The 12,324-nt window shown below is 39.7% G+C and overlaps 1 protein-coding gene across 2 annotated transcripts in view; it reads left to right on the forward strand.

Annotated features, from left to right (window-relative positions):
- PLCD1 (phospholipase C delta 1) overlaps positions 1-12,324 on the forward strand; it is a 1,599,641-nt gene that overhangs the window by 144,088 nt on the left and 1,443,229 nt on the right. For both annotated transcript variants that reach the window (XM_044067556.1, XM_044067555.1), the window contains exon 2: positions 12,094-12,258. In XM_044067556.1, coding sequence (XP_043923491.1) covers positions 12,094-12,258 — 165 coding nt within the window. The remainder of the gene's footprint in view (positions 1-12,093; positions 12,259-12,324) is intronic.

Below are 12,324 nucleotides of genomic sequence, written 5' to 3' on the forward strand. Positions count from 1 at the left end.
CATTTGCAGTATACTTTATTTAGGAGTTATTACTCCTTTATTGGTGGATTCATAACTCTTTCTCACACTCTCTCACTTGTTTTATTTTTACAATTCAGGATGGTACTTTATTCTAGGCTTTATTGACATGTTTTACCTGTAGTTATAACAATCCTTTCCAACAGTCTCACTTCTTTCATGTTTCTGTATTTCAACAGGGATATATTTCACATGTGTTTTACTCAGCTTCTGCAGCTGTACTTTTCAGCCTGCTGCAGATTATGTACTATTATATTACAGGTGGGGCATCTTTATTTCAGACTTTATTTCAGACTTGTTTCATTTTTCTGTTTGGATTACAGACTGCATCACACTTTTGTAATCAAGCAATACTTGCAAACCCTCTTACACTGTTACTTGCACATTTTATTACTTAGTGACTACACTGCACTCTTTTGCTAACTGTCATACTTATATATTTATTTACAGTTACAGAGAGAGGATTACTGACCTGCCTGGTGGCACAACCACGACAGCCTATCGCCATAGGCTCTACGGTTCACAGAACGGACACCTGCAGCTGTAATATAAATAAAGTAATATTGGAATACACATCTCCATAATATCAGCTAGGTTAATTTCTTACATAAATAATTACATGTAACTTACTCAGTAGTGGGGCGTTGGGCATTTGCCGGGCCTCCTGGATCCAATGGTTCAGTTGGTCCTGCTTCCATTTCTTCAGGTCCGCATGATGGTGATGGTCCTGCTCACCAGTCCTTGGTATCCCTGTGGCACTGGTGAGATCATGAGCCAACCAGTCCCACGCCTCAGCCCTATATGCTCCCCACAGGACCTGGCCCTGCATGAGTTGGGCCTCATGATTGTGGACAAGGAGCCAAACCATATATTTGGACTCCTCAATGCCCCACCTCTGTGCTCGAAAGCAACTACCCTCACTTACACCTGACATTCTGGCTGCAAGTTGGTTCTACAATCGGTTATGCTGTGTATACCCACCTATGGGGCTTATATATGCCGTTTTTCCCACACTTATCTGTGATTGGCCAATTTGGAATTGTATCAGCTTCACAAAACCTGCTTTGTCATGCTCCTCTTTCTATTCATTCCTATATATATGCTATTACTGCATTTCTAAGAGCAGCTGTCATGGCTTAGTGGTTCAGTATCTTGACTATGGTGCATGGTATCCTGGGTTCGAACCTGGCCACTGCTTTTTATATTTTATGACTATCTACACAGGCTAGGAGGTGTGTCTGTGTAAAGGCAGTTTTGTTACAGCTTGCTCAACGTTGCCCGTCGGTTAGCTTGTTGGTGCGGCGTGCAGCTCCGCGTAAATGGGGTACGCTGGTTTACGCGTCATTTGGCTGTCAGCACGCATATTACGCTCAGCTCAGCTACAGGAACACAGTTTCAGCATGTTAAAATACTGCTCAACCCCGGGCACTCATTTTACACCTGTTAAACCACTGCTCACCTACGGGCAGATGTACTCAACTTGTTAGACTGTAGCTCAGCTATAGGCACATCTGACATTTGTTTTTTTTTTATTATCTCACATTTCTTCACAATATATGGCCCATTTCATTACATTTTACATAAATCTAATTTTATATGTGTACATATATGTCAGGGACTTGTTCCGTGCTTATTTCACAAAAAAAAAATTTGATGTTGTGGGGGCTCGAACCATGACTGCCTGCTATTCAGCCAACGTCTCTACCACTACGCTATTGCTTCTTGGCTTATTTTGCATGTTTAGTTCTTATATGCTTTTCCACTGACTGCTAACTGTGGCTAAGCTACGGGCACACCCGCGCAAACGAGAGCACTCACGGGCAAACATCTTTACAATTTAAAAAAAAATTATAAGATGTTCATTTGTACATTTTATGTTCGTAGTCTGTGGGGGCATGTGTTGTGTTTATTCACATTTACATGGGCTCTGTCATGGGGGTTTACTTTCGGGACTTTTACTCTTCTGGGGGCGTGTCCGTTTGCAGGGCTCGGCCTACGGACACGCCCCCTACTGTCTTCCACGGACCGTGTAAGCCTTAGGTGTGATTCAGCATGCCCTCATGCATATGCATGACATGCTGATGTCACACTGTTTAACTGCAGCCTCCGTGTAAGCCTTGTAACTCTTATACAGAGGCTTCATGAATCCTGCCCATAGTTTAATCAGATTCCTAAGGAATTTCTCCACAAAAATAGAAATGGACTCAGTGCACCTGTTGCTTCCAGCTACAATGGGCCTCATAGGAGGATTTTTCCTATTTTTGTGTACCTTGGGTAATCCTTGAATCACTGGGGTAGTGGGGTTAAATATAAGGAAGTATTTTAATAAATTTTCATCAATGAGACCCATCCTGGCTATTTCCCTTAGCTTGTTGTGTACATATTCAACCATTCTATTAACTTGTGATAAAGTAATAACTTTATAAAATGTGTCATCAGCTAATAAAACAAGCATTCTCCTGTCATAATCTTCCCTATTCAAAATTACAATCTGTCCTCCCTTGTCTGCAGGGCGTATCATGATACATGGATTCGTTTGTAAATTATTTAATGCTGTAAATTCATCCATGGATAAATTGCACTGTCTGCTGCCACTAGGGTGTAATTTTTGTTCATGAAACACTCTATAAACATCATCTAGACATAACTGTTCAAATGCAGAAACCAAAGGATTTAACTTGGGTAAAAAAGAGCTTGGTTTGTTAAACATAAATTCCCCATTTTCACCATTATTAGCATACATAATTTTCAGCATTAAATTGCGTGCAAATAGCTTAATATCAAAAACAATTTCAGTAATGTCAGAGTCAGCAGTCGGGATAAAAGAAAGTCCTTTTTCCAACACATTACATTCATATCTAGATAGAGTATGAGTTGATAAGTTAACTATTAATTTTTGCTGTTCATGAAGGCTTTCTTTATTGTGTATGGACTCACCGTTCCTTCTGGGTGCTTCCTTTTGTTTCTGGTCATACTTCTCCCTCTCTGTTGTCCATGGTTCAAGCCTCCTCTTCCTCGGCTTACAGACCTGTTCCTGGTTGGAAGAGGGAAAATCAGACCTAAAGGTCGTAGGCTTTCTAAAAAAGAAGTATGGATGCCATCATCAAGGTCACATCTATTCAAAGCTTCACCAGTCACTTCTTGATGAACTTGTGCTGTGGTTGTGATAGTTTTCCTTCTTACCACTGTTGTCTCAGTCATCGGCGTGGTGCCACCTAGGTCGCTAGTTATCTGAGCCCTCCCCTCATCCATTTCCTGGATGTCTTCAGGCTCTCGATTAATGGAAGTTGTCGTTGCAGCTGTCCGATTAGCGGGAACCTCAATGATGCTTCCTTGATTGGTTGACTCAACTACAGGGGTTTGAGTATTGTTCCTGTTATTATTGTTAGCCACTTTTGGCCACATAAAGACGTGGCCTCATGAAAAATCTAGACTGTCTCTATATAATTTTTTTAACTTGATTTGTATTAACTTGTGAGAATAGACATGAGCATTCTCAAGCATATCATTTATTGGCTTCACAATCGAGGCAGGGTCATATTTTTTACACAGATCAAGATATTTGTTCTTGATCTGAAGTAGTAATTTTGTTTCTTCTTTTTCAGCAAAGTCAGACAATAGTTTTAAGTAGCCAGCACTGGTCTGTAGATTTAATTTCTGTCATTCACTTAATAGTAAAGGGTCACAGTCCGCTTGAGCATGCATTTTAAGAATTCTCAAACCCCGAGGCACAATGCCTTCAGTAATACAAGTTTGGAGATGAAATTTCTCAAACTGTGTTCTTTTTAGTTTGAGCAAATCTTTTTCTAACAAGAATAATTCACTTTTCAGTGCCACAATGTTTATATTCATGCATTCATCTCCATCTAGAACAAGTTCATTATTCAGTAATGGATTAGCTTTCTCGCTCACCTTAAATATAAATTGATTGACATTGAGTTCAGTCCATGTAATTTTTGAAACAGGATTATACTCCAATTCAATGCTCTCTGTTCCTGTAGGCATTCCTGTGGCCATCTCCCTGGATCCGTCGCAAAATGCAGAACCAAAAATAAGCAAAGCAGAATATAATTCCAACAGTAACCAGGTCCCTCTGCAAAAAAACAAAACAAATCCAAAGAATAAAAGCAGGCAGAGGCAAGGCTCCAGTTTCTTCAGCTGATTTATTACAAGACACACAAGCGCTTTCACCATAAGGCTTCTTCAGGTGTATAAAAAGCAGCACTCAACACACCCATTCTTATACTAAGCATTATCTAGTCACATGATTAAAAAGAGAATACTCTTAAAGGCACAAAGAACAATTGTATTCAGCCCACAGTAAAATGCATAGTAAAATATATAAAAAACTTCATTGCAAAAACCACATTTCAGAAAAGCAATATTACAAAAAATACATATTACAAATACACATAAACCACATAAATGTAACAGATTCTACCTACGTAATGGTCTATGTTTCAGGATGGGTCTCAATGGTACATGGTCATTAAGACCATGTCCTGTGTTAGCTCTTAATCTCACAATCCATTTAGCCTCCAGGTTCTCAGGTTGAACTCTGGTGTCACCACCCCTCAAGTTCTCATAACATTTACCTAATACCATAAATGTAAAGATGTGTTGATCATTCATGTCTTTAATGTGTTTTGCTAAAGCATTGACCACACTGCCCTTCTTAATATGGTATAGGTGTTCCCTGATCCTATCCCTTAATAGTTTATTGGTCTTTCCCACATAGAATTTACTGCATACTTTGCAAGTAGCAAGGTAAACCACATGTGAAGTATCACACCTTGCACTGGTTCTTAGTGTATAAGTTACACCAGTGTCTGGATGCAGAAATTCTATATCTTGATTTATGAATTTACAGAACTGGCACCTAGTGCAAGGTTTAGTCCCTGGTGTATCCTCAGTCCTGATTTGGTATCTGGGATTGCAAAGTCGTCGTCTTAGAGACTTCTTATTTTTAAAAGTAAACTGTGGATGTGTTCCTATCAGGTTGCTAACTTGTTTATCAGATGTCAAGATATTCCAATGCTTGCCTATGATGTCTGTGTAGTATCTTATATTTCTGGAATAGCTAAAACACATTTTAAGTGGTTGTGAGATTTGTTCCTGTTGACCTCTGCTGCATAAATCACTCTCTACCTGTTCAGAGAAATAGGGTCTGGCTCTACTGTGTCTAGAGTTTCTCACTGTCCTAATACTTTGATTGACAAGTTTCTGGTCATAGCCCCTCTCTGCTAGTTCTATATTTATCTTGTCTAGTTGTTCCACAAGATCTGTTTCTCTAGCATTCAATCTAGTGGCCCTGTAAGCTTGATTCTGTGCAACATTCTGAAAAATGTATTGAGGGTGCATGCTATCTTTTCTTAGTAAACTGTTCACATGACATCCCTTCCTAAACATTTTAGTGCTCAGTGCACCATTAAGTTCTTGTATAATAGAGACATCTAGAAAGCTAACTTCAGTATATGAACAGTTCATGGTGAATTTAAGGAAATGTGTTGAAGCATTAATATAGTCTACAAACATCATTAGCTGTTCTATAGACCCCCCCATAAAAGGAAGAGGTCATCTATAAACCTGCGAAAAAATAATATGTCATCTTTAAAGTTGCCCACGACCAAATTATCTTGTTCCCATTTGGACATTACAGCATTCGCATAACTGTTAGCACATGATGTTCCCATGGCTACCCCGTTGCATTGCCAGTAGACCTTGTCCCTGAACATGAACACATTATTCTCCAGTACCAGACCTAGTAGTAACCGTATTAGGTCCACCATATCTCTATCATACTCCCTGGTTTCAAGCATTAACTGAGTTACACTATTAATCCCAAAATCATTTGGAATAACAGTGAAAAGTGACACCACATCAAGGGTAACTAACAGCATTTGTTGTTTACATGCTTGTTGCTCTCTTTCACATGCAAATCTGTATAAGTCTCTCACAAAATGTTCAGTGTCCTTCAAGATATAGTCTGACCGTTTAATCAGATTCCTAAGGAATTTCTCCACAAAAATAGAAATGGACTCAGTGCACCAGTTGCTTCCAGCAGATCTTGGACATAAATTGAGATGTGAAGATATAATTTACTTCCCAGCATAGAAGTACCAAGTTGGCAAACACAGGAGCACACTTGGCTCCCATGGCCATTCCTGCAATTTGTTGGTAAAATTTCCCCTTCAAAGAGCAAAACATTATTCTTAAAGACCAATTCTTTTAGATCAACCAGTAAGTTAATCCTGTTCTTATTGCAATTTTTGCTGTTAACTAAGCTTTCTCTAAAGAAATCATGGCCCTCCTCATGGGGCATGAGAAGGATTTTGAATTCTAACAAAAACAAAATGGTTCAAGATAACTTGGCCACTGATGAGAGAAAAATACTATTTAGTTTAGCCAATAATCATGAGTTACATTTGATGCAACGTGACAAAGGTGGGGGCATGGTCATTATGTCACAGTATGACTATGCATTCAGGATGTCTGAAATTTTAAACGACCAGTCTACTTATACGTGGGCCAGTATCAATGAGATTAACAGGGCCTATTTGAAAATTGATTTATTTTTGTTAGATGCACTATTTCATGGTATGTTAGATGAGGAAGAACACAAGTATCTTTCGGTTCCACATCCTGTTATTCCAGTAATTTTCAGCATACCGAAGACACACAGGTTCATTTCTAACCCCACTTTTAGACCCATTGTGGCTGCTAAGGGATCTAAAACTGAGCCACTGGCAGCTTTTGTGGATTCTTTTATCAAAATAGTTTTGGGGGAATCTGAACATATTTTAAGGGACTCATGGCATTGCTTAGAAAGACTTAGGGGTGTTAATTTATCTGAGCCCTTCATGTTTCTTACCATAGACGTGATACATTTATTTACCACCATACCCCTATGCTCTACCAACAAATTGCAGGAGTGGCCATGGGAGCCAAGTGTGCTCCCATGTTTGCCAACTTGGTACTGCTATACTGTGAAGTAAATTATATCTTATATCTTCACATCTCAATTTATGCCCAAGATCCTGTTATATAACAGATTCTTGGACGATATTCTGATTCTATGGAAAGGGACTGAACAGGATTCCGATGAGTTCCTTCAATTTTTAAATAACACCACTACTTTTTTCAGGTTCTCCAACTTTTGGCTTATGTGTGAGATAGGTTATTTAGACATCCATTTGAATTTTGATGAAGGGATTCTTGAAAGTGGTATCCACAGGAAGGAAACTTTTTCGGATCCCATGTACCATTGTAGTAGTTGTCACCCTTATCACCAGAAGAAGGGAATTATTAAGGGGCAGATGGTCAGACTGTCGAGAGTGGTGAGCAACTCTGATACTTTTAAATGTGAGTTGTTTCAACTTCTAGGGATGTTTTTAGATAGGGGCTACCCCTTAAAACTAATTTTGACAGTTAAACATGAGGTTTTAAAGAAAAGAGATACCCTTTACAAACCTATACTTCGTGCTGGGTTACCAGTAAAACCACCCCAACAACAGTCTGATGGTTCATCTACAATGGTAGAGCAGAACATTGGAGCAGTGATTCCTTTTGGTTTTGGGTGTATTTCCTATTTCCCATCCTCTCATCAAGATTTTTCTTGAAGAGTGCTAATGAGAAACTTTGCTTGACATACATGGGTAGCTTGTTCCAGAGTATGGGAAGTCACTGGGACAGGAATTTATCCCTCCAGCATGTCCTGTTTATTCTGATGACAAGGTTTAGGTCCCTAGAGCATGTAGCTCAGAGGGATTGGATTTCTTTAGGTGTAGCATGTCCAACAGCTCTGGGTTTGACATAGCTTTATATGTTAGGCAAGTGTTATGAATGGTGACACTAGCTTGGATGTACCATCGCTATTTAGGACTGAGGTGGGCTGAAAAGTCATTTATGTTTTGATTCCTTTTGGTTTTGGTTTTTGTTTTGTATATGGAATCTCTGAAGGCTGCTAAATTCTAGCAACTCCCAGTGGAGGGGCGGGAAAAACTGAAAGGATTGACATGCTATCGAACCAGCTATCAGCAGCTATTGAGCTGTTGACACCTCTTGAGCAGCCTTTGCTGACACCATCTCCGTGTTTCAGGGAACCCAAAAATGAAACTGAAATTGAAATATAGAATGGGCGAAAAAAGGGCCCTGGCTTTGGCAACAGTCAGTAGCAGAAATCTCAAACAAGTGGACTGAGGTGGGCTGAAAAGTCATTTATGTTTTGCGCTTTGGTGGACTGAAGAGTCATTATTTATTAAAGCATTTTATGTGGACTAAGGATTTGTGCCTTCTTCGAACTGTTCAGGTTTTGTAGTGTTTGGTTGACATTGGAGCAGTGATTCCTTTTGGTTTTGGTTTTGTTTCGTTTATATGGAATCTGAAGAGGCTACAAATTCTAGGCAAACTCCTCAGTGGAGGGGCGGGGAAACTGAAAGGATTGACATGCTATCGAACCAGCTATCACAGCTTATTGAGCTGCTGACACCTGCGAGCCAGCCTTTGCTGACACCATCTCCTGGTGTTCCCGGGAACCAGGAAATGCTTACTAAATCGAAATATGAGGATGGCGCGAAAGGAGCGCCTTTGGCAACAGTGCGTAGCAGGATTCAGAAATCTCAAACAAGTGTTATGAATGGTGACACTAGCTTGGATGTACCATCGCTATTTAGGACTGAGGTGGGCTGAAAAGTCGTTTATGTTTTGCGCTTTGGTGGACTGAAGAGTCATTATTTATTAAAGCATTTTATGTGGACTAAGGATTTGTGCCTTCTTCGAACTGTTCAGGTTTTGTAGTGTTTGGTTGACATTGGAGCAGTGATTCCTTTTGGTTTTGGTTTTGTTTCGTTTATATGGAATCTGAAGAGGCTACAAATTCTAGGCAAACTCCTCAGTGGAGGGGCGGGGAAACTGAAAGGATTGACATGCTATCGAACCAGCTATCGCAGCTTATTGAGCTGCTGACACCTGCCAGCCAGTCTTTGCTGACACCATCTCCTGGTGTTCCGGGGAACCAGGAAATGCTTACTAAATCGAAATATGAGAATGGCGCGAAAGGAGCGCCTTTGGCAACAGTGCGTAGCAGGATTCAGAAATCTCAAACAAGTGTTATGAATGGTGACACTAGCTTGGATGTACCATCGCTATTTAGGACTGAGGTGGGCTGAAAAGTCATTTATGTTTTGCGCTTTGGTGGACTGAAGAGTCATTATTTATTAAAGCATTTTATGTGGACTAAGGATTTGTGCCTTCTTCGAACTGTTCAGATTTTGTAGAAATAGGAAATACACCCCGGTTATCACTTCTGTGGCTCTGCTCGACAGGGGCACAGGAAAATGACTTTCTTGGGTGGCGTAAGCCAGGGATCCTTGTTAGCTAGGCTTACGTAGGCCCTTGGGCCGATAGCCTAGTATTTACCTATGAACCTATGAACCTATAAAACCTTTGTCCTCATCTGATTGGTCAGGGGAGGAGTTGTAAGATATCTAGCTACCTAGTTCTGTTCAGCTGAGCGCCTAGTGTTGGAAAAGGCAAATGGCTGATAGTGAACTTTTGTAGGTTAGTGACCTGGGTCACAGGGGACAGAACTCTCAAAACCTGTCTGTAAAAACAACCATACAGGTAAGCAAGTATTTAACTGTTTTCACTGCCCAGATAGCTTTAGGCAGGACGAGGGAGATAAAGGCTGTTTAGCGATGTTGAAAGGATTAGTTCAGGCCAAAATATGAGTGTGTGTCTAGGGGAGTACTGACAGAAGGAGTGGGGACAGTACAACCCAGTACATTTGTACTTGCCACTAGAGTGAGGGAAAGCAATGGCAGGGACACAAATTAATTATTTGACTAATTTTGACACATACAGTTACTATTATTGAATGGTCACAGCAGAGAGCAGAAAGGAAGCCTGGCAGGTGAGGGTTGGTATTTCTGTGTCTCTGGGAAAGCTGAGCTGCAGGTAATAGCCTGTTTAAGGTAGGCTTGAGGTATTGCTTTTTAATGGCCACAGCAGAGAGTAGAAAGGAAGCCCGGCAGGTGAGGGTTAGCGTTTCGGTGTTTCTGGAGGAGCTGAGCTGCAGGGGATAGCCTATTTGAGGTAGGCTTGGTGTCAAGCTCATGTTGAGGCTCGTAGTGGGGAGAGTTCTCAGCTGTCCCTGATTTTGCCTTATATTTTTGGTTTTTCCCTCACAGAATTTCTGATTTTCTGGTAACTCACTGAGGATTACATTCAGTTAATAATGCCACTCATTTTGGTTTAATATTTCTTATTGTTCATAAATTGCATGTCGGTGCAAACTATGTTGTTTTATTAACTTTTAATAGAGTTAGAGCTAGATTTAAAATGTATCTGATTTTGCTCCTTTGTCCCTGATTATGTTTGGCTCTGTCCCTGATACTTGAGCAAATAAGTTGAGAGCTCTACTTGTCAGGAATATGCAGAACAAGAGTAACTTGTTTCCCTAGATCTGTTTAATGATTTGTGTTCTAGCCGTACATGGCTCTGCTGCTTTCTAAAGCAGTTAGGTACAAGGTAAAACAAGACTATAAAGGCCTGCACTGATCAACACCGATCAACCTCTATGATAAATAAACATATGCATAGAGCACTGCTTGAGAGCCATTAGGCCTTAAAAGTCCAGTCTTCTAAAACATGTGTGACTCAGAAACAGTCGCATACTATTTACATTTAATAAGTCCAGTCTTCTACTAAAACATGTGTGACTCAGAAACGGTTGCATGCTATTTACATTTAATAAGTCCAGTCTTCTACTAAAACATGTGTGACTCAGAAACAGTCACATACTATTTATATTTAATTAGTCCAGTCTTCTACTGAAACTTGTGTGACTCAGAGTCGTTTACTATTTACATTTAATTAGTCCAGTCTTCTACTGAAACTTGTGTGACTCAGAGTCGTTTACTATTTACATTTAATTAGTCTAGTCTTCTACTGAAACGTGTGTGATTCAGAGTCGTTTACTATTTACATTTAATTAGTCCAGTCTTCTACTGAAATTTGTGTGACTCAGAGTCGTTTACTATAATTAGTCCAGTCTTCTACTGAAACGTGTGACTCAGAAACGGTTGCATACTATTTACATTTAATTAGTCCAGTCTTCTTATTTTTTAAATATCTTTAAATATTACTAAGTACTTGGTAGGGTTTGTTCTTATTAGTTCAATGTTTGCCAGTCATTGGTATTTAAATATGATGTTATTACATTTGCAAATTTATCTGATGAAGCTCTGTGTTCAGTTGGGAATGAAAGCACTAATCAAAAGTGATTTTGCCTTACGTCTACAAGTCTAAGCATGTTGTAGTGTCTTTCGGCTTGTTAGGGGTCGCCACAGCGGAACTCCGGTCCGCTAATGTTTGGTAGTGGAATTTTACGTGCCGAGTTACCAGCCCCCTCGCACAACCTTCGACGAAGGCACACCCATTCGCGCATGCCTCCACACAGAAGACGCTCTAGCTGAGAATCGAATGGGACAACATCTTGCTGTGAGGCAACAATGCTACCACAGCACCACTACCGCGGGTAACAAGTCTAAGCATACATCTAAGCATACATTGTTTTATTTTATGCTTGTCTAGATACATTGCAGTATTTGTTTTATTACAGCTGTCTGCATGATAGTATCATACTTTCTTTCTTAATACATGGGACACATGCTAATTATTGCTTTGATATGGGATTAACTTCATATGAATAAAATAAATATTCATATAACATTACAATTTCAATTGTAGTATGAAGCAAAAGAACATGAAGTTATAGTGCCAGATCCCAATTTCTAGTAGGTCTGTAGATTAAGTGCTCCAGTGGTATGGTATGAGGGTATATTTCTTTCTTTTTTTTTCCTTTTCCCCAGTTACTGTTACTGGGCTTCATAAGACATGAAGCTTTTGTAGTCAGCGTCACTTAATATGAGCTATGATATGGGGGTTGTTATACAGAAGACTAAAACTGCTGTGTTTTATATTATTACATTCAGTGATCACACATATATGAAACATTCTGCCAGTTTCCCTCTAGAGCTTCTACAAAGTCTAAGATTTCCTACACTGTCTTTTCAGGTTTGAAAGGAGATGCTGACCTTGAGTACCTTCTGACTGGAAGTCGAATGGACAAAGTTAAGTCCAGTACATGGAAGAAAGAAAGATTTTACAGACTACAAGATGATTGCAAGACAGTGTGGCATGAGTCATCCAAGCTCCTAAAATCAAGGAAATCACAAATTTGTAAGTGCACAGAAAGTGTGGTGCTTTTAAAATGGCAAAAATGGCAATGTGTAATATGCTAGAACA

This window comes from Protopterus annectens, chromosome 3.part1 (genome assembly GCF_019279795.1).
Source record: "Protopterus annectens isolate FY-2018-M chromosome 3.part1, PAN1.0, whole genome shotgun sequence".
Lineage (NCBI taxonomy): Eukaryota > Metazoa > Chordata > Ceratodontiformes > Protopteridae > Protopterus > Protopterus annectens.